The 25631-nt window shown below is 56.2% G+C and overlaps 7 protein-coding genes across 7 annotated transcripts; 3 read left to right on the plus strand and 4 right to left on the minus strand.

Moving 5' to 3' along the window:
* Nucleotides 1-3359: 3359 nt before the first annotated feature.
* LTHEOB_11939 (Glycoside hydrolase family 53) lies at nt 3360-4556 on the minus strand (the record flags this gene model as incomplete). The annotated part of the gene is made up of 2 exons (XM_035508750.1): nt 3360-4287; nt 4339-4556. The coding sequence occupies 2 exons, from the start codon at nt 4554-4556 to the stop codon at nt 3360-3362; spliced, it is 1146 nt and encodes a 381-aa protein (XP_035365508.1).
* A 2141-nt stretch (nt 4557-6697) lies between these two features.
* LTHEOB_11940 (Flavohemoprotein) lies at nt 6698-7933 on the plus strand (the record flags this gene model as incomplete). Its single annotated transcript, XM_035508752.1, has 1 exon — nt 6698-7933. One exon carries the CDS (start codon nt 6698-6700, stop codon nt 7931-7933), a length of 1236 nt encoding a protein of 411 aa, XP_035365509.1.
* Nucleotides 7934-9021: 1088 nt separating this feature from the next.
* Nucleotides 9022-9826, plus strand: LTHEOB_11941 (GNAT family protein; the record flags this gene model as incomplete). The annotated part of the gene is made up of 2 exons (XM_035508753.1): nt 9022-9502; nt 9573-9826. The coding sequence occupies 2 exons, from the start codon at nt 9022-9024 to the stop codon at nt 9824-9826; spliced, it is 735 nt and encodes a 244-aa protein (XP_035365510.1).
* A 794-nt stretch (nt 9827-10620) lies between these two features.
* LTHEOB_11942 (Na+ h+ antiporter nha1) lies at nt 10621-12967 on the plus strand (the record flags this gene model as incomplete). Its single annotated transcript, XM_035508754.1, has 3 exons — nt 10621-11079; nt 11162-11547; nt 11707-12967. The coding sequence occupies 3 exons, from the start codon at nt 10621-10623 to the stop codon at nt 12965-12967; spliced, it is 2106 nt and encodes a 701-aa protein (XP_035365511.1).
* Nucleotides 12968-14474: 1507 nt separating this feature from the next.
* LTHEOB_11943 (Polyadenylate-binding protein) lies at nt 14475-16820 on the minus strand (the record flags this gene model as incomplete). Its single annotated transcript, XM_035508755.1, has 2 exons — nt 14475-14628; nt 14695-16820. 2 exons carry the CDS (start codon nt 16818-16820, stop codon nt 14475-14477), a joined length of 2280 nt encoding a protein of 759 aa, XP_035365512.1.
* A 1068-nt stretch (nt 16821-17888) lies between these two features.
* Nucleotides 17889-19532, minus strand: LTHEOB_11944 (Protein lifeguard 2; the record flags this gene model as incomplete). The annotated part of the gene is made up of 1 exon (XM_035508756.1): nt 17889-19532. The coding sequence occupies one exon, from the start codon at nt 19530-19532 to the stop codon at nt 17889-17891; it is 1644 nt and encodes a 547-aa protein (XP_035365513.1).
* A 3664-nt stretch (nt 19533-23196) lies between these two features.
* On the minus strand, nt 23197-24411 carry LTHEOB_11945 (Fructose-bisphosphatase; the record flags this gene model as incomplete). The annotated part of the gene is made up of 4 exons (XM_035508757.1): nt 23197-23339; nt 23390-24098; nt 24150-24222; nt 24284-24411. The coding sequence occupies 4 exons, from the start codon at nt 24409-24411 to the stop codon at nt 23197-23199; spliced, it is 1053 nt and encodes a 350-aa protein (XP_035365514.1).
* Between the last annotated feature and the right edge of the window lie 1220 nt (nt 24412-25631).

A 25631-nucleotide genomic window follows, 5' to 3' on the forward strand; every position in this document is an offset into this window, starting at 1 on the left:
CTGCATTGCGATGCGGTGGTACGACATGACATCCCGCATTGCACGCCCGGCGGCAACCGGATGGCGGATGCTCCAATCTGAAAGCTAAGAGAAGATCCGTTTCAAAAGACCCCACGGTCGAAGGCCTGAGGGTACGTATACCGCATTCCGCATACCACCGTGGCGCTTCCATGATGATTGGGGCGGTTTCACGTCCGGCACTTCGTGCTGTTTGTTCAAACCACCGGCGCACCGACCTGCGGCGGTAGACTCTGCCTGTGGCCCGACTACCGCGCTTGTATCATGTAGGATTGCGCTCCGTGCTCGAAGGGTCCAGATGCCGGCTTCTTCGCTTGGCGTCAGTCCGGAGGCTGATTTACAGTCCGTTGTTTAAACTCTCGGCAGTATGGCATCCCCCGGCATGCGGCAGCCGGATGGATTCCACCCTCACGACCAGTACCGCATTGTGGCTCCTCCCCGACCGCTTAATCGTATTCATTCTTTGTTGAGGATCAACATCATCCCATACCCCACCACCATCACCAGTCCTTTTACGATTCAATTCTGGTGGGCTCCCGGATGGAGACCATTCCATATTTGATAGACAATGACGATAGGACAGTTCGAGGGTTGCAATACCGGTCAGACAGGTGAGGCAAGAGTTTGATTGCGGTGGATGGAAGTTGTTTCACAATGGCACACAAGACGAAAATCAAAGACTTCTCTGATAGGCAATGAGTGGTCATTTGGTTGACGTAAAGTCTGGGTCGCCTGCAAGAGCAAGTGGAACAATATGCACCAAGAGCTGCCTTTGGTTGCCTTTCATAGTGAGTGCCAGGCCCTCCACTCACACAGTGCCGAATTTCTTGTCCTCGAATCCCATTGCCAGAGAAAAGAACCTCAGGTTTTGCAGTAGCAGGCACAACCAAGATCCGCGAGTGCTCTGATAGCTGTTTTAGGACACAAAATTCGTCGACAGGCTCATCACTTGCGAATTCCGGCAGCTATTTCAGACCTTGCCACCCTGGCACTGAGCCTCTTCCTTTCAATGATGAAAATCTCAGCCGAGTCGCCCCCTCCACTTCCAACCAGACCAGATCACGATTATGAGAGACTGCCTGATAAAACATGTACAGATATCTCTCTACAATCCGACATACCCACAATCTATTCCACGACTCTATCAATCCCTGGTCACTGCCCATTCATGATTTCACTAAGCGGATGTGATATCCCCATTTTATTTCTTATATTACTCCGTAGGAGTTGATGTTTGGGTTAATGGACTCATCGAAAGCCAAGTATCAACAAGCCAAGTGATCAAAAGTTTCGACCCTATAAGTTCCAGATTCGACATGGGAGAACGATTGGCTTGTGTGACAAACATTGAACCCAAACGAAGATTTGGTTGCAGGTACCATGGCCGGCTCGACGTTGCAACGTTCTGACCTCATAGAACGTTTGAGTGTATCGGATCTTGCCGCAACGTGGGACCGATGACGGAGCGGTTACCGTCGACCGGCTTTCTGTCCGGTGTGACGAGTCGTGCTGGTCTGAGTTTTTTTGTGATTGCTTTTGATCCTACCCCTTCGATAGAAAAGGCAAAGAAAAAAAAAGAAAGCCTTCTCCTGGGGCTGAGTTGCAATGCTGGAAGAGCATTGATTGGTATGTACCATATTAGCCGGGTACTGGTGGATGCTTTTAAGTTTGTTGGTACTCATTCAGATACGAATGAGGCAGCGTTAAGGTACGCTGCAAGAGATCTAATGCACGTTGGCTGACAATATCCCGGTCCATCCGATATGCTTAGCCCGCATGTTGAGAAGCGAATTTGTCAGCAACCTTGAGCACAATGGCCAATGGACCATTGCTCCGCGTGTCAGTCTTTGGAGTTGAAACAGGGCGGCCATTGGTGGGTGCGCCACAGGCAGGGCCGTGGCAGCGGGCAACATCAAAATCGCAAGGTCAGGGCTCATCGAAAAACCGGGCGCCGGCGCCACGTGTGGCGATGGGCGTGAGCTGAGGGAAGCCCGGGCCCACACCCAACCACCCCCAAACCCGCACAGGGCTGAGGAGGGGTGTGCTCATTGTTTGGTTCAGGGCAGAGAGTGGGAAAAGAAGGCTGGGGCCCGTCTGGCGTCCGCGTCCGCCCTTCCCGCCGCGCGCCCCTTCGCCGTTGCCCGCACGCCCCAGACTAGCCTGCTAGTCAAAAAGAGATGCGACCGCCACCATTCTTGATTTGGTTTTTCTTTTTTTCCCTTCCTCCCTCATCACCCGCACCACCAAGTGCCGGATGCACGCGGTCCCCGCCCACGCAGACTACCGAACCTTATTCCGCCCCTCCCCGGAGCAGCCTTCCATGGGTGCCTGGCTCTGTGCGTCCCGCGTCGCTCTGGCCATCTTCTCTGCCGTTCGTTCGCGGTCAGCTGAACCTTATCCCCCCCGGCGTTGCTGAAACCTTCGACTATCGAATCACGACTCACCGGCCACCCCCGATTCACTCTCATTGCCTACTACGTGAAAACCATTACCTTCCACCTTCCTAAAAAGGACTATGTCATTTTAGAAAAAAAAGAACACCAGTAATGCCATCCGCGAATTCCGCTGAATGACTCATCCTCGTCAAATTCCTCTCACAATTAGTGGCTGGCCGTACTTCCCCCCTGACATATGCTTTTGGTACAGGCATCGAGCCGCATCACCTTCTATATCGGGCTCCAAACTTAGTAATATCGCTCGTGCCGCACCCAATCTAAGGCGAAGAGAGCGCATCCATGACTCCCCTCGTCCCTGCACAATTCCTTCCCGTCCTCGTCAAATTACCGTCAGGCAAAGTGCCATGTCAGCAGTATGCGAGGCATCTATGTACCACATGGATGCTTTGAAGTTATTCCAACGTCTAGCCGCTCGCCTTATATGGCAGGAACTCCAAATGCTTTATACAGGCTCTATCCTGGGACCTCGGCCCTCCCCGTCATCCTGGTCTTATTCTTTATCTCTTCTGGACCCTGAAAAGAAAGGGGCTGTGTACTTGAATGAGGCAGCATCCGCCACTCCTATGTCTCAGCGCCGAGCAGCTAGCGAGGGATAGCCTTCCTTTAAGATTTTCTTAGCCGTGGAGACAGTAAAAAAAGAAATGGTGAGTCTTTCCCTCGTTTATGAGGAGAAGTAAAGAACGGAGGTGTAAAAATATCGTCAATTTAAAGAATCTGTGGTATGCTCAATTGCCACCTACTAACAAGCACTCATGCAATGAGTGCCCGCAGAAATCAAGAATTGATAATAGCAAAAACACAAGACAATCAATTGGGTCAAGTAACTTCTTTGATATTCAATTAACTCTAGTAGCTATACAGTGGCGCGTAGAAAGACATTACACATTAGTAGTTGAACATGTTCACCGACTTGCGCGAGTAGGCGTTTGTGGTGGGCCAGGCGCTGTAGTCGGCCTGGAAGAGGATGGCGTCGTCGCAGGCGCTGCCCAGGCTGGTGAGGTTGGTCCAGGCGGGCTCCCAGTAGTGGACGCCGGTGCCGCGGCCCTGGGGCACCTGGCGGACGACGTCGATGACCTTGTGGACCCAGTCGATCTGGCCGTCGACGCTGACGGGGATGGACGGCTCGCTGAGGTCTGGCACGGGGCCCCACTGACCCGAGCACAGGACGGGGTAGTCGGTCTCGACGACCTGGACGGGCTTCTTGTACTTGCGCGACATGGTGGTCAGGCTCTTCTTGAGGTTCTTGAAGGTGGCGGCGGTGCCGTAGAAGGGGTAGAAGGAGAAGCCGAAGACGTCCCAGTCGGCCGTCGTCACGAGGCCCGTGTCGGTGAGGGCGCTGAACCACGCCTCCTGCAGCGTCACGTTCCAGCCGTTGTCGACGTGGATCATGACGTCGGGCTTGTGCACGCCGCCGGCCACGGCGTCGTCGACGCCGCGCCGCGCCGCAGAGTAGATGGTGGCCAGCCCCGTGAAGTTCTTCGCGCGCGCGCGGTCCGGGAACGTGTCGACCTCGACGTAGCCGAGCGGCCAGACCATGCCGTGGCGGATCTCGTTGCCGAGCGAGACGATGGAGAGGTCGACGCCCGCGTCCTTGAACGTGTGCAGCGTCGAGTTGACGTAGCTGCGGATCGTCTTGGACAGCTCCGGCAGCGTCGTCGGCCACGCCGCCGGCGCGTTGTTGTGCTGCGGATCGGCCCACGTGTCGGAGAAGTGGTAGTCGAGGTAGATGTGGTAGCCCTTGCTCGCGAAGCGCTTGGCGAGGTCGAGCACGTAGGGCAGGTCGTACTGGCCCGGGATGGGGTCGACCCAAAGTCTATTTCCTGTCAGCTTCGACTCTCATATTAGACCAGGGGGATGGACGGACCTGAGGCGAACAGTGTTCATGCCGCCATCGCCGAGGATGTCCTCAGCCGGCCGGGTCGCGTTCTTCTTTGCCGTGTCATGGTAGACAACGCCGCCCTCCTCCATGATCTTCAGAACAGAGAGATCATGTCCCTTGTAGAAGACGGGGGCGGGCTTCGGGGCAGCCGCCGCTCCGGAGAGCAGGAAAGAACCCACAGCGAGAGCCTTGGTGATGAGCATGGTTGTCAGATGTGGAGAGAAGCTTATGATCCGCGGTATGGACAAGGGCAGAATTGCACGCCTGTCTTATACCATTTGCTCCAGGCTCGTGCCCACGCGCCCAGAGCGGCCGCGAAAAAAATTCCTCCAATTGACGATGGTGTATCCGTATTCCAACGGCGAAAATGTTGTCTAGTCGTGCGGCTCACGAGACGGTAAGCCCGGATGTGGAGCCCCGCATTCGGGTGGTTGCCCAAAGAGGAAGCTGTCAAACCACTGCAACTACCCGCGTACCTGGATGATTCACACGAACCTGATCGCCGCTAGCAATCCCTGAGGACTTGCACTTCGTTCCGAAACCATACGCGGCGATCATCCGCATATCAAAGGCCATCCGCACTTCAGCGAAAAGAATCGATGTGCTTGACCTTCAGGCGCTCGAGAGCTCGCTTAGGTGCCGACGCCACAATCTCCACAGACTGCATTTACCCGGACGCTAGAAGCTTGGGCGTCGGCCGCTGCATGCTCGGCATGCCGTCTTCACCGTGCCCGTTCGAGTTCGGGTCTTTCCAGAGTCCCGTGACGGCTGCGAAGGCGATTCTGTACGGACTCGGAGATGAAGCCTGACTCGGAGGAAGCCGGCGATCAAGCTGAGAGCTTTCGCGAGCGACCATAAGGTTTTTCTGGCTGAGCCTTCTCCCTAGCGACATGCGCCGTCTGTTGGTGCCGGCCTTACTTTGAGGAAAATGCCGCGGTCCAGGCGCATCCAGATAGCAGCGGTAACCTGAGAATTGATGTTAATTATCGAAGAGTCGCATAGCCGAGAGAGCAACGATGCGATTACATTCCTGTGGCAAGCGATGTTTGCAATGCAGAAGCAGTTAGCGTTCGGAGAATAATATACTTCAGCCTTATGATTTCTCGCGAGCAAGGGCACTCGACTTACGTAGATAGTTGAAGCTACTACCCGAGGTAGATGTAGAATTACTAAATATACGTCTACGTCCTGACGATAGTTGCAACTACCTACGTAACGAGCTTAGATGTAATTAGTACGATAACCTCGGTCACGGCGCTAAATTTTGCAAACATCAGTATGGACTGCTCAGACTTCAACCAGGACCCAAAATGTTTGAAAAAAATGCCAGGGTCAGGAGGGAGAGCTGCGTCAACAATCCGATACTGTACTTGATCCATCAAACTCGACTGACTTATGATAGCAGCAGTAGTGCATCCCGCAAAGCACGCACTCGATTGCAATCGTTTGCGTTGCATCGGGAAATGGCATAGAGAGAGCTGTGGAGAGAAGACAGTCGGCCAGGTTCCGGAGTCTCTTCTTTGCTGGGATAGCGTGCATTCCCCTGCGTACGTGCCATTCATGGTGTTAGTTCGGGTCGCATTCCCAGATGGATGATGTTGAGGGTGTACTGTTTGGTGGTGAATGAGACGAAAGGTTGTGGTGGTTCGATGTGAGCAAAAGTGGTTGCCGCGGGGCTTTCCTTCCCCATCACTCCACATCGAACTCTTCAACATCAGCGCTACCATCATCATCATCGGTCTCTTATTCAGCGCCTGAACACGATGTTTCCTTCCGCTCGGGCCCGAGAAAGAGCTCCTTGACGCGTCGTCGGAGCCGCAGCTGGCCTCGGAACAGGCGATCGCTCTTCGCGTCTCCGCATCTCCGCGGAGAAGCTGTCCTTGCCGGCCTCATCTTTCCGCAGCTCTGCTAATCCAAGAGCTGCGATTTGCGCTGACGGACGCCATTCCGCCCTCGCCCTCCCGTTCCGCACCGAAAATCGCGTAACTACAATCGCTGCTATAGGTCCTGCGCTGTTAGGTTCGACGGCTGATCTGGCCGGTTGCTGAATCAGCCCATGATGCGTTTTCTTGCGCTCTTTCTTGTGGCCGCCGACGACTGCGCTGCCCAAAATAACGTGCGCTAACTGCGCCCGAGCTCCTCCTCCAATGGAAATGTTACGCCTGGTGGAGTGACACGATGGTCATCCGCATCGAAGGCTTGCTCTGCTCCTTTTCTGCATGTCCGCGGAGGTACTGACTATACTCGTGTATAAGAAGCCTGGAGAGTCTCCTCAGGCTGCCGGATTACATCACATCACAGCACCCAGAAAGATAAAGCATATTTCATCTCTCCCACCACAACAATGCCTTTGACTCCGGAGCAAGCCAAAATCATCAAGGCCACGGTGCCTATTCTTGCCGAGCATGGCAACACCATCACCACGCGCTTTTACGGCAACATGCTGCGCGAGAACCCCGATCTCAACAATGTCTTCAGCAACACGCATCAGGCCACCGGTCACCAACCCCGCGCCCTGGCCATGTCCCTGTATGCCTATGCCTCCAACATTGACGACCTCGGCGTCCTGAGCCCGGCCGTCGAGCTCATCTGCCAGAAGCACGCCTCGCTGTACATTCAGCCCGAGCACTACAACATCGTCGGCACCTATCTGCTGGCTGCCATGAAGGAGATCCTCGGCGATGCCCTGACCCCCGACATCCACGACGCCTGGGCTGCCGCCTACTGGCAGCTGGCCAACATTATGATCGACAAGGAAGCCCAGCTGTACAAGCAAGCCGACGGCTGGACTGACTGGCGCGACTTCCGCATTGCCCGCAAGGAGCAGGAATCCTCGGAGATCACCTCTTTCTACCTCACTCCCGTTGACAGCAAGCCACTGCCCTCCTTCCTGCCCGGCCAGTACATTTCTATCCAGGTCCCCGTGCCCGGTCTCGAGTTCAAGCAGGCACGCCAATACTCGCTGTCGGATTCCCCCAATCCGGCGCACTACCGCATCAGCGTCAAGCGTGAGCCGGGCGTTGACGGCGTGACGCACCCGGGCTACGTGTCTAACGTGCTGCACGCCGACAAGAAGGAGGGCGACGTGCTGCGCGTGTCGCACCCCTACGGCGACTTCTACTTCGACTCTGCCGCTATCCCTGCCGATGCACCCGTCGTGCTCCTCGCCGCTGGTGTCGGCCTGACCGCTCTGATGTCCATCCTCAACTCGCTCACTGCCAACACCACCACCCGCCCCATCACATGGATCCACGCCGCCCGCACCAGCGGCGCCCGCGCCTTCGCCGGCCACATCCAGAACCTCGCCGATGCCAACCCGAACCTGCGCAAGATCCTCTTCGTCTCGCAGCCGAGCGAATCGGATGTTCAGGGCCGTGATTACGACGCCACAGGCCGCCTGGACCTGGGCAAGCTGGACGCTGAGAAGGACCTGTTCGCCAGCGACAAGCGCACGCGCTACTACGTATGCGGCCCCGAGCGCTTCATGGTCGACATGCAGAAGGGCCTGAAGGAGCTGGGCGTCGATGAGGAGAGGGTGCATCTCGAGCTCTTCGGCACCGGTGGCGTGCCCAAGGCTTAGATTCTCACTCGCTTGTTTAGATGAGAAAGGAGTTGGATGTATATACCCTCTTTGCGCCTGATAGAGGAGGTTGCAGAGGACCATTGTAAGATAAGAAAGTAGAACATGGGTTTTATGACTGTGGGGGTGGGCGCATGTTGTTTTAGGTTCCCCCCTCTTGGGTCCTTTTCATTATGCTGTAAGGAAGCGCTTGATATTGCCTTTCACAAAGGTTTACTGGTGTTGATGGAATAATTGGGCTGGGAGAAGAAGTACTCGCTGTAGAAAGAAAGAGAATAGTATATGTCATTTTGTACAAGCATCAACCATCGGGCTTCGATTTTATATTTTATTTCTAACCCGCTATAGTACTGAAGCGTAGTGCGTAAGCAGCTATAGCTATACGGGAGGTGACTAAAGCTTTTCAACCCCGCCAAGACCAGATCACGAACAGCCACACGCCACGTTGTAAGTCGGCTATTTTCATGGGTCGATAGAGTCCGTGTCCCTTTCCTGCCTGGAGAGAAACCGAAAGCAAAAAAAAAAAAAAAAAGACGGCATAGATCTACGCGACCGAAACCCCACATCGGAACTTGAAGTACATATCCGGAGTTCGAGATGAGTCAAATGAACGGCAACACCGATGCGGAGACCAGATACACGACAGCAATGGGAGCCAATGCCGGCCAATTCGACTTTAACCACCTCCCAAAAACTTGCTAGAGCCGCCGCATATCCCCACTATCTTCGCAGGATGGGGCGGCTTACAACTGGCGCCACCGTCAGCCGGCATTCGCTTAAGGAAGAGCAAAAGCTGTTGCCTTACGCAACGCCAGCAATGTAACGTGGAGTCGCAATCCTTCTTCACCACCGTGTTGCAACCTTAGGCAGCAGCATAAAATAAAACTTTCCCAACTATGCCGCCAAATCACCACTATCTCCCTATCCTCATCCTCAGTCCCTCCAGTGTTTTCCCAAACGGGTAAAAACCAAAGGTCCAAAGAGACGAAAAGGAGAAGCGAAGAAAGAAAAGAGCATCAGGAAACCCAACCACAACCAATCCCACCCCCCACACAAACCCCCATCCAAAAACACAACAACAAACAACCATGCCCCTCACCCCACCCTACACCCTCTCCCCCATCACCGAGGCCGACTTCGACGCCTGCATGGCCAACGCCACTCCGGCCTTCGCCGCCGACGCCATCCGCCTCGCCACCTTCCCGCCGCACCTGGTCGACCCGCAATACCCGGACGAAGAATCCGACTTCCGCCGCCGCCGCCTGCGGAAACGTCTCGCGGCGGGCTGCGTCGCGCACAAGATCGTCGATCCGGACGATACCTCCAAAATCGCGGCGTGGGCGGTGTGGATCCCGCCGCAGGGGAAGGGGAGGAATGGGGAGGAGGGGGAGGGGGAGAAGAAAGAGGGTGTGAATGGGGGTGAGGAAGGAGGAGAAGGAGGGGCGAGGGGTGGAGAGGGGTGGACGAATGATGTGCCCAAGTGTGCGGTCAGGGAGCTTTGGGATGTGCAGATTAGTATGATGAAGGAGGCGGAGAGCAAGGTTTTTGGCGAGGATAAGAATTTTTGGTGTAAGTGGTCTTCTTCTCCTTCTTTGTCTTTTACTGGGGTGATGGTGTGGCTGATTCGATGGATTTACAGACCTCGCTACGCTGTCGTGCCACCCGGACTATCAGGGCAAGGGCCTTGGTGCTGCTTTGGTGAAGTGGGGCCTGGAGCAGGCTGAGAAGGACGGCGTCCCGGTGTACCTGGAAGCTACTCCGTCAGGCAAGTTTCTGTATGCGAAATTGGGGTTTGAGACTGTGATTGAGTATGACATGGCGCGGTATGTTCCGGAGGGTGTCAAGTATGTGTTTTCCTGCATGCTCTGGAAGCCGAAGAACAAGCTGCAGTGATCTCTTGTTTTGGTGTCAGAAGCGAGCTGGTCTCTTTTCTAGAGAAGGATACTATTTCAATGCTGAATTGAAGGTCTTGCAGACGATAAGCGTTGAGAAAAGGAATGATCATCTATTATATACTTCAAAATCAACAAGTTTTTCCCTCCAATGATTCAGCCTCAAACATCGCGTGTTTTACTAGAATTTCTTGGCATAAAAAAGAAAAACGTGGGGGAAATAAGCCAATATTGTCGAGGATAGCCATCTGCTCTGCCCCTTCAGTTGTCACAGTGTTGAAACCATAATGGATTGACCTTCTAAGGGGCCCGTGACTAGCAGAGACTATGTACACTCAGAGGTGGGACTAAGCCCAATCAGGCCTTTTATTCTGGGTAAATACTACGTGCGGCTCTTCGTACTTCAACACATAGCAATCATCTGGGCCGCACTTCTTTTTCTCCACTAAATACTAACAAATATGTGCTATTTAGATACTTGCAGTACTGTAATTACCTAGCCTGCACTTCCTCTGTGGATGTTATATGCTTATGTTACGTCGCCCCCGGATCGAGTACTAACCTATTTTTATCCGCCTGCATGCTCAGGTGCCGCAGCCTCCAGCTCAGCCTCGTGCACCTCTACATCTCCCCCGCAAGAGTGCCTCGTCATCGCCATCTATAGGTCCGCAAGGCGTTGAACTGATTCACATTCGTCAGAGATATTCGGTCTGTAAAGCCGAAAAGCGGTCCAAGACATCAAGCACACCCGTCGAACATCCGAAGAAGCACAGGTACCAGTGAGAAAAAGACGGAATGCTTCACCAAGGCCACGCTGGTGAACAGACACTCGAAAAGAAGAAGAAGAAGCGCGGACCAGCCCGGGCCTATCAGTTCGGAAACACGATCATCGTGGAGGACGAGGACGGTGAGCTTATCAAGAAGTACGAGATTCCGCCGGACAGGTCGAAACAGAGCGAAAAGCCTGCGGTCAGCGAGAAGATCCGTCATCGCTTAGTGCGCATGGGATCGTATCTTGGTATATCCTACGGTGAGACCAAAACCGGATCAAACGAAATGGAGGTCGCTAGCGAAAGCAGTGATGGTACTATCACTACAAATCCGCCGGGCCAACAGCCGCAGACTGTCACAGCCCACAAGCAATACCCCCATGGTATCGATGATACACAGAAAGATGATGCCAACCCCTCTACCGGCGGTCAGGTTGTCATCCAGGAAATTGATAGGGATGTTCTTGAGGTTGAAAGCCCGAAGGTCAGCACGCACGAGATCCCTCCCCTTCCACTACCATTTGCAGCCGGCCTCCTTAGTTACCATAGCTGAACATCACCCGCAGAACATTTCCAGCGGCCACAACTCCAATTCTAGCCCCGGTTCCAGTGTTAAGGAGCTCCCTAGAAGCCTGGAAAACAGGCAAAAGCGCGACAGGCTCCGCGAAGAGGAGATTAAGGACGAACCAATGAGCTGGCGCGCTCGCTTGGAGCTCTCGTCGAGCGACGGTTCCTTGCCCTCGGCCAACGAAGAGAACCACGACAGCCTGTCGACCTGGCGCGCGCTCTTGGGGCTCTCATTGAGCGACGATCTCTTGTCCTCGGTCAACGAAGAGAACCACAACCGCTTGCAGCAACAGCCGAAGGACCGCGCGAGAGACCTGAGCGAGGAAGAAGACTACTCCGAACGAGACCCCCGCTTCTTCGATGAGGATGACATCCTCGATACTCGGTATATACCGTGGGACCGATTCCCTAATACATCACGCTTACGGGTCTTCTCCAAGAGACACCTCGACCGGGGTGATGGGGAGAGGTTCACAGCGGACGAATTGGATCAGGTTGAAAGCCTGCTATTCCATACTTGTAGAGACCTGAGCTGTTCCCGTAGCCTTACAGACCACCAAACAAGGCAAATCACTCATCTGGGCCGCATGGGACGAATATGTCTGATCCTGGACCTAATAGAGCAGAGACAACTCCTACGGAATTTCATCCGGTTGAAAGTCGCCGACGACTCGTTGCCGCTACTGCTCCCAATACTCCAAATCATGTTGCCCCCCAACAAGGATGGAGAAGGCGTAGCAGGGCTTTTCTTCACTGAGCAGTTCCGCGCCGTGTCGCGAGACTGGAGCAACGGGGCACACCACGTAATGCACCGGCGGGAAGCTCTCCCATTCCGTCCCCTCCGCTCCATCGGCTTCGGCTCGCAAGGGTCGATCGATGAGGTCCAGCTTCCCGACACGAAAGAAACATGTGCGAGGAAGAAGTGGATCGCGGGCGCCAACCTGCAGAAGATAACGGCGCGCTTCGACGACGAAGTGAAGATCATCAAGAAGATCGCCGCGCACCCGCACATCCTGGAGCTCCTGGCCAGCTACACGCGGGGACGCGAGTTCGGCCTGCTCCTACCGGTGGCCGACTGCGACCTTTGGCACATCCTCACGATGAACCCTTCGGAGAGAGAGGACATCATCCCGAACCAGAGGCTGATAAAATCGTGGGGCTGCCTAAGCTCTGGACTTCTGTTCATGCACGACAAGGGCATCAAGCACAAGGACATCAAGCCGCGGAACATCGTCCTCCGCCAGGGAGACTTCCAGTTCACCGACTTCGGCCTCTCCAAAGACGTTTCCGACCTCTCGCACTCCGTCACCGACGGCGCTGATCGCGGCACTTTCAGATACATGGCGCCCGAGGTCACCGAGTACCAACCTCAAGGGCGTGCTGCCGACGTCTTTTCCTTCGCCTGCGTCCTATTCGAGATTTTCAGTGCCTGGGGAGGCATCTCGGTCGACGATGCCGATAGCTTTTCCGCGCTTGCGCCATTCCATAAGAACTTGTCGGCAATCCACACTTGGATAGGGGAATTTGCACCGATAACCCCCCTGAATCTCTTGCGATACAAAAAAAGCAAGAGCATTTTCGGGGCCATGTTGACCCACAACCCAGTGGACCGACCCCAAATGCGTGATGTGGTATTCAAAATGACCATGGTTTCTTATCCTGGGGACTTGTTCTGCAGCAGATGCCTCGACGTGGCCCTAAGGCGCTCTAATGTGCCTGAGGTGCCAAATATGCCTGAGGTGCCAAAGGTGTCTAAGGTGCCTAAGGGTATGAGATTCAGGTCGTTCGGCTCGATGTTTGCCTAGTTCAATGTCCGTTGCTCAAATTTTCGAGAGACTGGCCTTTCTTGACGACATCCGTTCCTTGGAACACGACAGCCGCGGCTTCTACCGGGTCTTCAACTCACACCAGCTGTGTCTCGTGCGGGCGGTACCGTTGTCATACTCCGGTGGTGGCACTGAGCGATGGACACTTTGGCCTATGTAGAATCTTTCAAGGGCAACTCGGAAACAGATGGCCACGAGAAGGCTTGTGTCTGCTTTCCAAGGTCTACTGGGACGACCGTTCCGTGGGAAAAAAAAAAAAAAAAAGCTGGGAGTGGTCTGACTCTTTCTTGGGACACTATTCCTTAGATGCCATGCATTTATGGCCAGGTGGATGCTTCAATTGTTTGTAGAGCTTTAGCGTACGGCAAAAACCGAGTTTCAGCACCGAAATTCGGGCATATATGGGTAGTTGAAGCTATCGTCCGGACGTATATGTATAATTATTTCCCAGCATTCACATCACTACAGTAAATAGGCACACGCACAAAGGTCGTTGAAATGATTTCATCTATTCATAACCACGCCCATATCCGTCTGCGCTCGAGACCCTTGCTGCAAAAGATAGAATAAGGGAAGAAGCCAGAGGAAAAAACACAAGAAGCTAGTCCCTATCCTACTCTCAGCCAGCCTATCGAAACACGCATCCATGGTACCAAACTTTTGCCCTTTTTTTTCCCATTTCCCCACCCATGGGACCCACTGTCGTCATCGTAATCGTTCCCGGGTGAACCAGTCTTTCCTCTCATGCAGACCCGACCAGAAAAGAACGGGATGCCTGATCCAGCTGATTCACCCACCCAGGGAACCCGTCCCCAAATTAACCCAGAACCCATCCGCATTCCGTCGTCATGAAACACACAAAAAGCCCCCAAGAAAGAAGAAAAAGAAGCACATCTACTGCCACCCAGGAGAGAAGCAAATCAGCCGTAGTGTAAGAGAAAGAACCCTGGCGAGCGCACGAGATTGCTCCCGGCAGGGGATCGAGGTGGTGTTGCCCATTGCCATCATGCCATGCCCGTGACTTCTTGCTGGACAAGGAGAGAGGATAATGTTGTCTCTTCATCATCAGAATCTTTGGGCAAGTAAAGCAAATAGAAAAGGACAACAACAGCCTGACCGTCTCATAATACATGCTCATAAACGTGTGGAAACTGGTGGCGCAATGAAGAAAACGGGGAATCAACGGGGCTGAGAATGGCTCCTATCGATGTTCGGAAGAAACCATAAAGGGGGTATTCGGAGGCGTCCGGAATAGAAAAAGAAAAGAAACGAAAGTAGACTCAATTGCCGGCGAAGCCGTTCCACGTGGCCCTCCATACGAACGACGGCCCCGGGATGGCCGGACCGGTGAGCCAGAAAGAAGAAGACAGACCCTAACTTTTGAGCACCACCAAGCGTGAACCCTGGAGCAGCGACAACGCCTGATACGCCATTTGAGGACCTAAAGACTGAGAAGTTGAAAGGCTAAAGGTAGCGGATACGACGCTTAAGCCTTGTTCTCAGAGGCCTCGCCCTCCTTGGCGGCCTCCTTGGGGGCAGCGTTCTCATCCTGAGGAGCATCACCCTTGCTCTGGATGTACTCCTGGTACACACCCATAGCCTCGTCAACCTTCGCACGGAGAGCGTTCTCGTCGGAAGTCCTGTAAGGGCTGGTAAGTTATCTAACAGTATATCAAACCGTCAACGCGTTGGGGAGGGACACTTACAAGTTGATCAGCTCAGCATTGTCCATCTCCAGGAGCATACCGGTGATCTTGCCGGCGAGCTCGGGCTGCATGGCGTGGATCTTGGGGTAGAGAGCCTCGCCGAGCATCTGCTTCTGCTGCGGCGGGGGAGCGGCCTGGAGAGCGCTCATGTCGACACCCTCACCCGGAGTGGGAGTCTGGCCGGGAGCACCGCGACCGCCGGGGAAGCCGGGCTGGTTGCGGTTGCCGCCGCGGTTGTTGGGGCCACCACGGTTGTTGCCGGGAATCTGACCGCCCATCTGGGGCATGTTGGGCATGGGCACACCAGGCATAGGACCACGGCCAGCACCACGGCCGCCCATGGCAGCCTGCTGCGCGAGCATCTGCGCGTAAGCGGGGTTGAACTGAGGCGGGATGCCAGTCGGAGGCATAGCGCCAGGGTAGGGCATGCCCATGGGGGGAATCTGCTGGGCGTTGGGGCCACCACGGCCACCCTGCATGGGCAGACCCTGAGGGAAACCGGCGCCACGGCCGCCGGGCTGCATACCCTGGGGGAAGGGCATCTGGCCACGACCACCCATGAAAGGCTGCTGGCCAGGACCGAAGAACATCTGGGGCTGGACGAACTGCTGGGCGGGCATGCCAGCGGCAGCAGCGGCCTGCTGCATGCGGATCTGGTTGCGGGCCTGGATCGTCGCCTCGAGCTGGCTCTTGCGGACATCCTTGCGCTGGGCCAGGGCAACGTAGAGCGGCTTGCCGTTGACCATCTTCTGGTTCATCTCGGTGACGGCCTTCGTGGCCTCATCGGGGTTGCTGAAGCAAACGAAACCGAAGCCCTTGCTCTTGCCCAGGATCTTCTGCTCACCCTTGATGGTAACCTTGTCCATCTCCTTGGTGAGCTTGTCAACACCATCCTTCTTGTCATCATCGGAGCCAGCGTTCTCCTCAGCAGGCTGCTCCTCCTCGGGCTTCTTCTCCTCCTCTTCTTCCTCCTTCTTGGGCGACTCGCTGCCAGCGCTACCGACAGGCTGGGTATCGCGCATAACCTTGGCAGAGGTGATGGTGCCGAAGGGAGCGAACATGTCGCGAAGCTTCTCGTCATCAACATCGTCCTGCAGGTTCTTGACGTACAGGTTGACACCCTGGTACTTGGACTGCTTCTCGGCGCGGGCAGCCTCGTACTGCTTGCGCAGCTCCTCCTCACGCTCGTGCTTCTTCTGCGCACGGCCGACGTACAGCTTCTGGCCCTTCCACTCCTTGTCGTGGAGCTCGTCAACGGCCTGAGCGGCGCTCTCGTGCTTGACGAAGTTGACGAAACCGAAGCCGCGGCTCTTGCCGGTCTCGTTGTCGTGAGCAAGCGAAGCAGAGGTGATCTGACCATACTTCTCGAACAGCTCGCGGAACTCGTCATCAGTAGCCTCGACGTCAATGTTCTTGACATAGACGTTGGTGAAGTTGGCCTTCATCTCCTCGAACTTGCTCATGCGGTCCTTCTTGGGAATGTGGTGGCCAACGAAGACCTTCTTCTCGTTCAACAACATGCCGTTGACGGCCTTGATGGCGTTGTTCGCGGCCTCGGCGGTCTCGTAGTGAACGAAGCCGTAGCCCTTCGAGTTGCCGTTCTCGTCCTGAGCAACCTTGCAGCTGAGGATGTTGCCGAAGGCAGCGAACGTGTCGTGAAGAGCCTTGTTGTCAATGGCAGAGTCCAGGTTCTTGATGAAAACGTTGCCCTGACCAGTCTTGCGGAGGGCGGGGTCACGCTGAGACCACATGATACGGCAGGGCTTGCCCTTGATCAGAGTGTAGTTGAGCTCCTCCAGGGCCTTCTCGCCGTCCTCGGAGCTGTTGTAGTTGACGTAGGCGTAGCCGAGCGAGCGACGGGTGACGGCGTCGCGGCAGACACGGATAGAGGCAACCTGGCCGATCGAGGAGAAGAGCTCGAACAGCATGGCCTCGGTGACGGAGGGGTCGAGCTCGCCGACATAGAGCGAGGCGGAGTTCTGGTGGGCGGAAGGTGCGGCGGAGGTAGGCGTAGGGGCCTCGGTGGCGCCTGCGACGTTGGCAGTACCGTTCGCGTCGCCGGCGACGGGCGAGGTCGGGTTGGCATCAGCGCCAGGAGCAGTGGAGTTGGCAACCTCGGCGGACATGTTGGTGGTGTTCTGCGCGCGGGTCAGCAGACTGGAGCTTGGTGGACGCGGCGCACGACTATTTTTCGCAGGCGACACGCGCAAAGGTGGCTCTTGGAGCGTGGAGGCTCACCAGCGAAGAGGCGGGGAATGGGTATTGAGGATCTGCGTGTGTCGCCGGTCGGCTGGGACAGGGAGTCGCTCGGAAAGCAGGGAGATGCTCCGGGCGATGAGATTTGGCGGAGAGGGGCTTTGCGGTGAGGCAGCGGGCTGGGCGACTGTGCGGTTGATGTCGACAGGTCGCGTCTGCAAGAGGTGGCTTCGCCGCGGGTTTTTTGTAGGTTTTTAACTTTTTTTTCTGTGAGGAGAATTTTTTTCTGAAGGGAAGTGGGCAGAAGGGAGACAGAGACTCAAGGAGAGGCTCGCTCGGGCAGTTGCGTGGGCGTGTGTGGGTTTTGTGAGCGAGAGCTTTGTCGCAGACAAAAGCCAAAGGCTATGAAATAATTTTGTGCCAAGCCGCCTCACCCAATTCGGCAGGGACGAACCTTGGCGCACAACGGCCGCCGCGTGCCTCAGGCAGCCAGCACCCGCTGCAACGGCCGCGACGCCGCTCGCTGGTCGCCCGCCATTAATAATGAGCCTGTCCTCTGTGTGCGCGCTCACTCGCTCTGCTTGGCCGCCGCCTGCCGAGCGTGCAGCTGCGCCGTCGCTTCGATTGCCTTCCAGAAGCCAGCGCACCACAGCGCACGCGGCGCACACAAAGACCCGCTGCACGACGACAGCCAACGCACACGAGCACGCGCATAGCAGAAAAACACTGAGATCATCATTGCACACACAGCTAGTCCGGCGCCTCCCGCCACCGTGATTCGGAGCAACCAAGAGCCAGACATGCCACGCGGTGGCTTGCGCCTGCAGGTACCATGGTAAGACGGATGTGGCGCCTGAGGCTGCAAGCCCTATCCAGTCCATTCTGCAATAAACGAGTCTTCGACCCTATTCGTGTCCCAAGAGCCCTAGACGCCTTCCAAGATATACAGAACAGATTACACAAAGGGGTATTTTCATCACAGTCGTACCGGCGGCTTCCTAATCTTGCAAACTTTCGTCCCAGCCACCCCTCTCCAACAGGAACACCTGCACCCGGTTCATGCAGTCTTCTATGCCTTTCCCCAGGGCCTCCCTCCACTGCTCCTCCACCAAGTTGACCTTCTCCTTGAGGTCCTCCGTCAGCCTTTGCTCTTCGTCGCGACTGATCATGCTCATCTCCTCGTCCACAGCCTGCCTTTCCTCACCCTCCAACACTCGTTGCGTGCCGAGGAGCTTCGTGTTCGCTGTCATGACGCCAGTCTTGACCTCGTGAAGTAGACACAGCAGGTTTGTCTGGCTTTCGATGAACTGGTAAGCAGATTTTTGCGCGTGGGAGAGCAGGCTGAAGAGGTACTGCAGCGGGTGGTCGTGGTAGCTCGGGTTCTCTTCGAACTCCATCGGCGGAATCAAAATTTCGAAATCGTCTGTCAGCGTCTCGGGAATCTTCTGGACGATGTCCAAAAGGCCTGGCCCAATGTCCCAAAACGCCGAGAGCTGATCCTCAACCCCGCGAGTGACGCTTTCTTCCACAGTCGCGTGGAAATCCTCAAAGCGTTTCAACGACTGTTTTTCATGTGCAACCTTACGCTCATGAGCGTCTTTGGCAAAGAAATCTTCGGCCTCGCGGACCTTATCGTTGTTCTTGGCGGCAGCATATGGTGTGACGACGAGTGTCTTGTAGAGATTGTTCCGCTGAGCCTCAAGCTCGAAAAGCTCTTTGTACAACTGCTCACGGCCTTCGAACAGCCACTTGAGGAGGGTGAGTTTTTCAAGAAGCTCAGGCTGCTCATCTCCCTCTTCTTGTGTTTGGTTCGGACTCGTCGCCTGGGCCTCATTTAGCAAGCCAATCTTCAATTGCTCGATTGAAGCTGTAGCTTTCCGGATACGCTCTGAGAGGAGGGCATGCAAAGGAGTCATAACATCCTTTTGGAACATGTCAAAGTCTTGCTGAATCCGTCTCTGCGTAATCTGAGCTTCGGTGGTGTCGAACTCGGCCTCAGCCTTGGCTGCCTCTCCGAAAGACATCTCGCCCTTGACAATCTTGTCTTGTATTTCGGCCCTTAGCTCGGCGCGACGGCTCCTCTCCCCATTCGTGCCCCTTTCCCTCAGCGAATCACTACGAGTTCGGTAGTTCTCTTTGATGGCGTTCGCGTCTTCGGGGTCTTGTAGCGCACGCAGATTTGCTCTGATAGACCCAAGTTCGGGGTGGCTATTGTTCACGGCTGGGTGGTGTCGCGGATAGGGTGGTGGCAAGGTCACAAGTCTGGAAACGTCCAGCTTGAACGGATCCGGTGTGGCGGGCGCAGAATGAGTCCAGTACCCAAGCGGGGGAGGGGGAGGGATTTGCCCCCCCAAGTCCTGTTCATGCCAGCCGACCTTCTCAGGAGGGTACTCATTTGGACCGTAAACCCCGACAGGAGTCGTGTCGCTAGGCCCAGGAGTACCACCTCCGGAGTAGTTGTCACTCTCCCACTGCATGTATTCTTGCGCCTCGGTAAGTTGAACTCCCATGTACTTGGATTCCCGCTTCGACCGTTCAATCTTCTTGCCGCGACCTTGAGAGCCATTCGCACTTCCCTCCCACCAGCGGCTAGCAGACCGGCCTCGTGAGTCTTCTTCGTCTGGGACTGTGCTTACAGCCATGCTAGGAATTGGTGAGAGACAAGGCTGCCACGAATTACTGTCCCCACGTGATCGTCCAGGTGGGCCGTGGCTCGATGCGCTGCTGAGTGGCGATTCCGAGGCCACCCTGGGGCTAAAGGTAGCAGAGGAAACAGCAGGGCTAGCGTTGGCAAAGCTCTCTACAGATGATATGGAATCCTGTCGCTCATGCTGAGACACAGGGGTGGTGTCCATCTTATTTGGTGTCGTTGAGCGCCTGCCAGTCGAGTTACCTGTGTAGCTCCGCCACATGTCCCGAGTCAAGTCGAGGATGTCGCTGGCCATAGCCTCAAATGCTGCAGAATAACGATCGCGACGCAGGCGGGATTCGTGGACTATGAAGTCAGCAAAGAGCTCCAAACGCTCTTGGTCTGTCATGGCAGCGCTTTCACGCTGAATGAATTCACGGTGCCGATCAATTGAAGACTGTGCGAAGAGTTCTTGATCCGTTGGTAGCCTTGCTTTACCGGCGGCGACGCTCGACGAAGATGAAGGACGAGAGGGGTGGAGTGGCTGGACCATCGGAACGTTGTCGAGGGGAGTATGCAAGATATGAGAGATAGGTCGCTCATTTCCTGAAGAAGTCGTGGAGGTGCTGGATGGCATGCCCGCAGAATGCGGCGGTGGTGTCGGCAGGGTCTTTGCGTGAGCACCAGGGGAGGGTTTGAACCGCGAGTTTGGCTCACCGTAGCCTTCGCCAGCCGGACTGAAAGGTGGAGTCGGGGCGAAAGATTCGGGGGACATAACCATTTGTCGAGGCGTGGAACCAGTCGATTCTGCTTGCAGATCCCCGAATGACTTGTTAGACCTAGCGCTTGGCTGCCCGCTTGAGGGCGAATTCAAGGCGCTTCCGCTTCGGGGTGTATTCTTGCGCCGTTGACTGATGGCACCTGAATCAGAAGTAAGGATAAGGTTTTTGGGTCGCTGCGCAGCCTCCAGCTCAGCCGCCCATGGATTGTTGCTCGGCTCGATGGCACTTTGTGTCTCGGTGACCTTCTCCTTGGCAGCGCGGCTTTCGCTTCGCCTTTCTCGAATGCCTCTTGCGCTGGGATCTCTGCGCGCAGGCGCTCTGGAAAGTCCAGAAGCCGATGATGATGGATATGCCGTCTGCGGTTCCGATGGCCCAGAGGAATTAGTGCCATCCAAGTCACCTTGGACTTGTGTTGTGAGGCGCAATGCCCTTCCCCAAGGCGACTTTGACCTGTTGCGTGCATCTTCTTCACGCCAATCGGCAGGCGTTGGCGGAATAGGGCCGAGCGAGCTACCAAATCCTGCTGCCCTCCGGGGTGCAGGCGCAGCCAGGGAGTTCATTCCTGATCGCGACGAGAGTTCGGAGGTTCGATTCATACTCTGTGACCGTGAGCTGCTAGGCGGCGGACCAGGTGGTGGCGGAGGTAGTGGCATGCCGGGTTCCCAAGCCGCGGTTCGGGAAGGAGTGCTTGAACCTTCATCACGAAGAGACATGCCAATACCACCGGTCGAGGCAGCTCTTCTTGCTGCCGGGGGGCGCAGAGCAACTTCAGGAGTCCATTGAGCTTGGCGATGGGGTGTTGCACTAATTTTCAAGTCAGCTTACGTGCCGATGGCCCTTGGGCAACGCTTGCGACTTACGGTTGGCTGGGACCCGCGATTGCTATCGGGTGCTGTGTCTGCAACGGGCCTGGTGTCCTCGCCAGTGCCTCGGTCGTCTGCAGTCTCAATGAATCAATTGCGCTGCGAGACTGCTCCGCACTACTTCCACCCCTACTTCTGTTAGTCAGAGCCGAGAGGCCGAAAACGGAGCGCTTATCCCGGTTGCGGGAGCTGGACCGATCGCGTGCATTCGCAGGTGGCGGTGGAGGGAAAGACGGCTGTCCTGAAGGTGACGATGTATGGCCAGACGGGCTTTGGCTGAGCATGCCGATACGTGGGGAAGAAGTGCTTTGCGGCGTAGCAAACGCACCACTCGAAAGAGACGGTGAGCTTCCCATGGCAGCGGACATGCTTTGTTGCCCGGGATTCGGAGAGTACGGAGGCGGCGGAGAGGGCATGTTCGCTGTCAGAGAAACATTAGTGACCTTTCTTGGTGACAATCATTGTATGAAGGGGGCATCTGGGATAATTTGCGCAACTCCGAAAGGATTGAAGATGAATAGAAAGTATAAGATAGCTAAGAAATAGAAGAAAGCAATTACCCTCCATGCCCGTCGCCTCTCTAGTGCTCCCTCTCAGCAGGCCGCCTGGCGAGGAAGTAGCATGCGGCATGAACTGGCCGCCGACATGTGAGCCATGTCTTCCCCATTCCTGCGGATTGTACGAGGAAACGGCAGAGGACGGGCCGCGGAACGCCATCGGGCTGGACACTCTGGAAGCACTCGTAGGGGCAGTCGACGGTTGTGAAGGAGGGTTGGAGGAAGCGGCATATGGAGAAAAGGGCAGCGCGGAGGGCGGCGACACAGCAGAGGCGGGAGTCTGCAGATAGGGTGTTCCGGCGTTGCTATGGTGCAAGGACGTTGATATTGCCGGAGGCTGTACAACCATGCGCCGGGGAGGGCTCGACACTTGCGGCCGTGCCGGAGGTGTCGCAGAAGCTGCGGACGGGCCTGCTACCTGCGGTGGCGGAGGCCCAGGAGGAGGAGGGACCGGGGCGTAGGAACTCATGCTGGCGCGACGGAGCCGTGCTCTTGATAGCCAGCAGCGTGCATTAGCTCGGACGCGATGTGCCTGGTCGCCTGGGTCGCGCAGGGCAAGCTGGGAGGCTGTTCAGTGTCTCAGGATGGGGCCCGACCCAGCGGCTACTGCGAGCGAATGGAATGGAGCAAGGCGCGAGGAAGCGGCGCGGGAGGAAGCACAGCTGCAAGCCGCCTGGACATAAGGATGGCGCCGAGTCAGACCACGCGCGGGCGGGAGGAGGAGTGTTTGCGCATGGCGGCGTGAAGAAGTTGAAGATCGTGTCCTAACGTGATTTTCGCAGCGGCGCGACGTCGTTCATTCGCCCAGGCCGCCGAGATGTGCGCTGAGTAGAGAGGGCGCTCGGACGGGAGCGATGCGCATAGCGGCGTCCGCGAGGGCGTCGCCGGGGCCTAGCACTGAAAGCGGCTATCGACTGTGCAGAAGCGACCGCGCGAAGCAGGGGCGTCGGCGAATGAGGGCGGCCGATTGTGGGCAGAGCGCAACGATGCGGGAGGGGGCACAAGGCCGGGCGCTTAAAATTCAGGACCCTCGCTCGCCGTGTCACCCGGCTAAGACCAAGCTTTGGGGGCTGCTGCGCTCGCAAAGAGCCGCGATGCGGCTACACAAAAGCACTGGCGCGGAGACTGAGCAGCAAAAGCACGCAGCTGCCCGCCCAACTTATGTACCATCCAGCTGCTGCTGCGTCGAAACGTGGAATACGTTCGCTGGGCACGACAGCTGCAGAGAGGGCTGGCGCTAATCGTGACTGCTAAAAATAGGCGGCCAGTAACGCCAGGCTGCCGAGCCTTGCCGTCCTGTCGCGGCGTCTGTTTGGAGCAGTGGAGGTTTGTGGGGCCCGCGGTCGGATCAGAGCCTAAAAGTGCAGGTGAAGAGTCGTTCATTCAACCGTCAAGCTTTGCTCCAAGAGACACTACTGCACTAATTATATACAGAAATCATCCCATCGTCGCCTTGACCTGTTAATTTTGGAACCTTATTTCTTGTGCTTTGCGTGCACGTCGATCACCTTCTGCACCTCGTCGTAACTGCCGAGGAAGATACCCGACCGGTCGTGAATGTGTTCCGGCTTCACCTCCAGCATGCGCTCCATCCGACTGTTCACCGCTTGGCCACCCGCTGTTCCTTGTCAGTAACTGTCTTGTCTCTGTTGGAGGTGGCTGGCTTACCGTTCTCGAACACCATGGCCATCGGGCCGCACTCGTACATGATTCTGAGCTTGCCCTTGGTGCTCTTCTTGTCGGCCGGGTAGGCGAAGATGCCTCCGTACAGCAATGTTCTGTAGGCATCGGCAACCATGGAGCCGATGTATCTTGCGCTGTACGGCTTGCTGCCGTCCTCGGGGAACTTGAGACTGTTGACGTACTCCTTCACCGGCTCCTCCCAGTACTGCATGTTACCCTCATTGACCGAGTAGATCGAACGCTTCTTCGGGATCCTCATGTCCGGGTGCGTGAGGATGAACTCGCCGAGAGAGGAGTCGAGCGTAAAGCCGTTGACACTGCCACCCTTCATGGTCATGACCAGCTGCGCCGATGCGCCGTACATGGTGAAGCCGCTGGCAACCATCTCCGTGCCCTTCTGAAGGAGCTCCTCCTTCGTGCCCTTGGCGCCCTCGGGCAGCTTGAAAATTCCGAAGATGGTTCCTACCGAAACACCAGCATCCAAGTTGGAAGAACCGTCGATCGGATCACATGCGACGGCGTAGCGCGCATCGGGGTGCTCGTCGAACGCAATGGCCTCCTCCTCTTCCTCCGAAACCAATATCCTGACCTTGCCGCTGCTCTTCATGGCGGCAATGAAGATGTCGTTTCCAATGACGTCAAGCTTCTTCTGGTCATCGCCCGTCGTATTCGAGGATCCCGCCAGGCCGGAAAGCTAGGCGCGGTCAGCTGGGCTTCCCAATCTCAACAACCCCTTTTGACTTACGTTGATCAGGGAGGCGCGACGAATGTAGTACGAGATGCTCTTGAATGCAAATTGCAGGGCGTGGCACAGGAGACTGGAGGGCGCAATGCCGTTAGCGCAGGTCGCGCAAGAGAGCACAAAGAGCGCGCACTTACGTGAAGTCACCAGTTGCCTCCTTGACCTTGGCCTGCTCTTCAGTGAGGAATCTGGTCAGGGTGATGATGTCGGTGTTGATCTTCTCCTGGCCAACGGCGCCGCCGCCGCTGTTGATTTCGGTAGACATGGTGAGGGTGGTGCTGGGAGGGAAGGCGGATGGATCTGGGGTATCAGGAAAGTAGTCTGGAGAAGAGTCGCACACGGCGGGAGGTAGGCTCTCAAGTAGTAGCCAGGAGCACGCAGCAGCAACTGTGCTTATGAAGTAATTGAGTGGGTACAGCTGGGGTCGGGCACGCGGAGGGAGCACGGTCTAGAGCTGGTGGCTTATGGTTGGACGCTGCTATCCCCTCGGCACCATGTGGACCAAGGGATCCTCTATTGATGTCAGTTTCCGCACCCAACTTCGTCACTTCGCAGGCAGATCCAGATGAAGGCGCAAGTTGCGATCGTAGATTGCGTGCAGGACCACCAGACTTTAAAGGCACTCGCGTGCGCTCGGTATGACGCTGGGACGCGCCCACCCACGGATCGGGGGGATGAGGGGCACGCTGGGGGCGGGGTTCCTCCAGAGCTTCGCGCATGCCCTGCGCGGCCCGAATTCTCCCGCAAAACCATCGGGCAGCGCAGGAGCGCCTCAGCAACACATGCAGCCAAGCTTCACGAGAGGTGGAAAATTGCCGTGGTTTGTCAATGGCTTGCTGCTATCGAGGTATTCGGAAAAAGAGATAGCCGTGCAGCCGCAAGCTCGGGTTAAAGATACCAGTCCTTCAGGGGCGCGTTTCCGATCACCTGCCGAACGTCTTTTCCGGAGATTTGACACACCAGACTCCTGCCCAGTGCATGCGGAATGCGATTGAGTCGCGTGCCGTATTGAATTGTTCGATCAGTAAACGCATCGGGCCGTTGAAGGCGCGGGCTGTGGCAACGCGGATGCTGCGGAACGATATCCGCAGGAATCTCGGGGATTGGGCCTTCACCTCGCCCACCCGAAGTGCATCGTGAAGCATTGACAGTGATGATCATGGTGGTTGGGCGAGCCAGTCGTAGCTTTCTCCGAGCCTGGGCTGATCACGTGCAGCTCCGCCGGCGGGCGACCCCCGGCCCGGTAAGCGAACGGACCTCCGCCGCCCTTCAAAACTTCATCGCGCCGAAAAATTTCCTCGACATCTCAACAACGCGTCCACCAACGCGCCATCATGCTCAGCGTCGCAGGCGCTCATGCTGCGCACTCTGCCATGTCTGTGACATGAAATATCACGCGCTTCTGACGCGTTCTCAAGGTAAGGAAAAACGTGCACCCCCCTCCCGTTTCTCTGATGAATTGGCAAACCGCATTACAAACTAGAG

The sequence above is a fragment of the Lasiodiplodia theobromae genome (genome assembly GCF_012971845.1).
Source record: "Lasiodiplodia theobromae strain AM2As chromosome Unknown scaffold_55, whole genome shotgun sequence".
Taxonomy (NCBI): domain Eukaryota; kingdom Fungi; phylum Ascomycota; class Dothideomycetes; order Botryosphaeriales; family Botryosphaeriaceae; genus Lasiodiplodia; species Lasiodiplodia theobromae.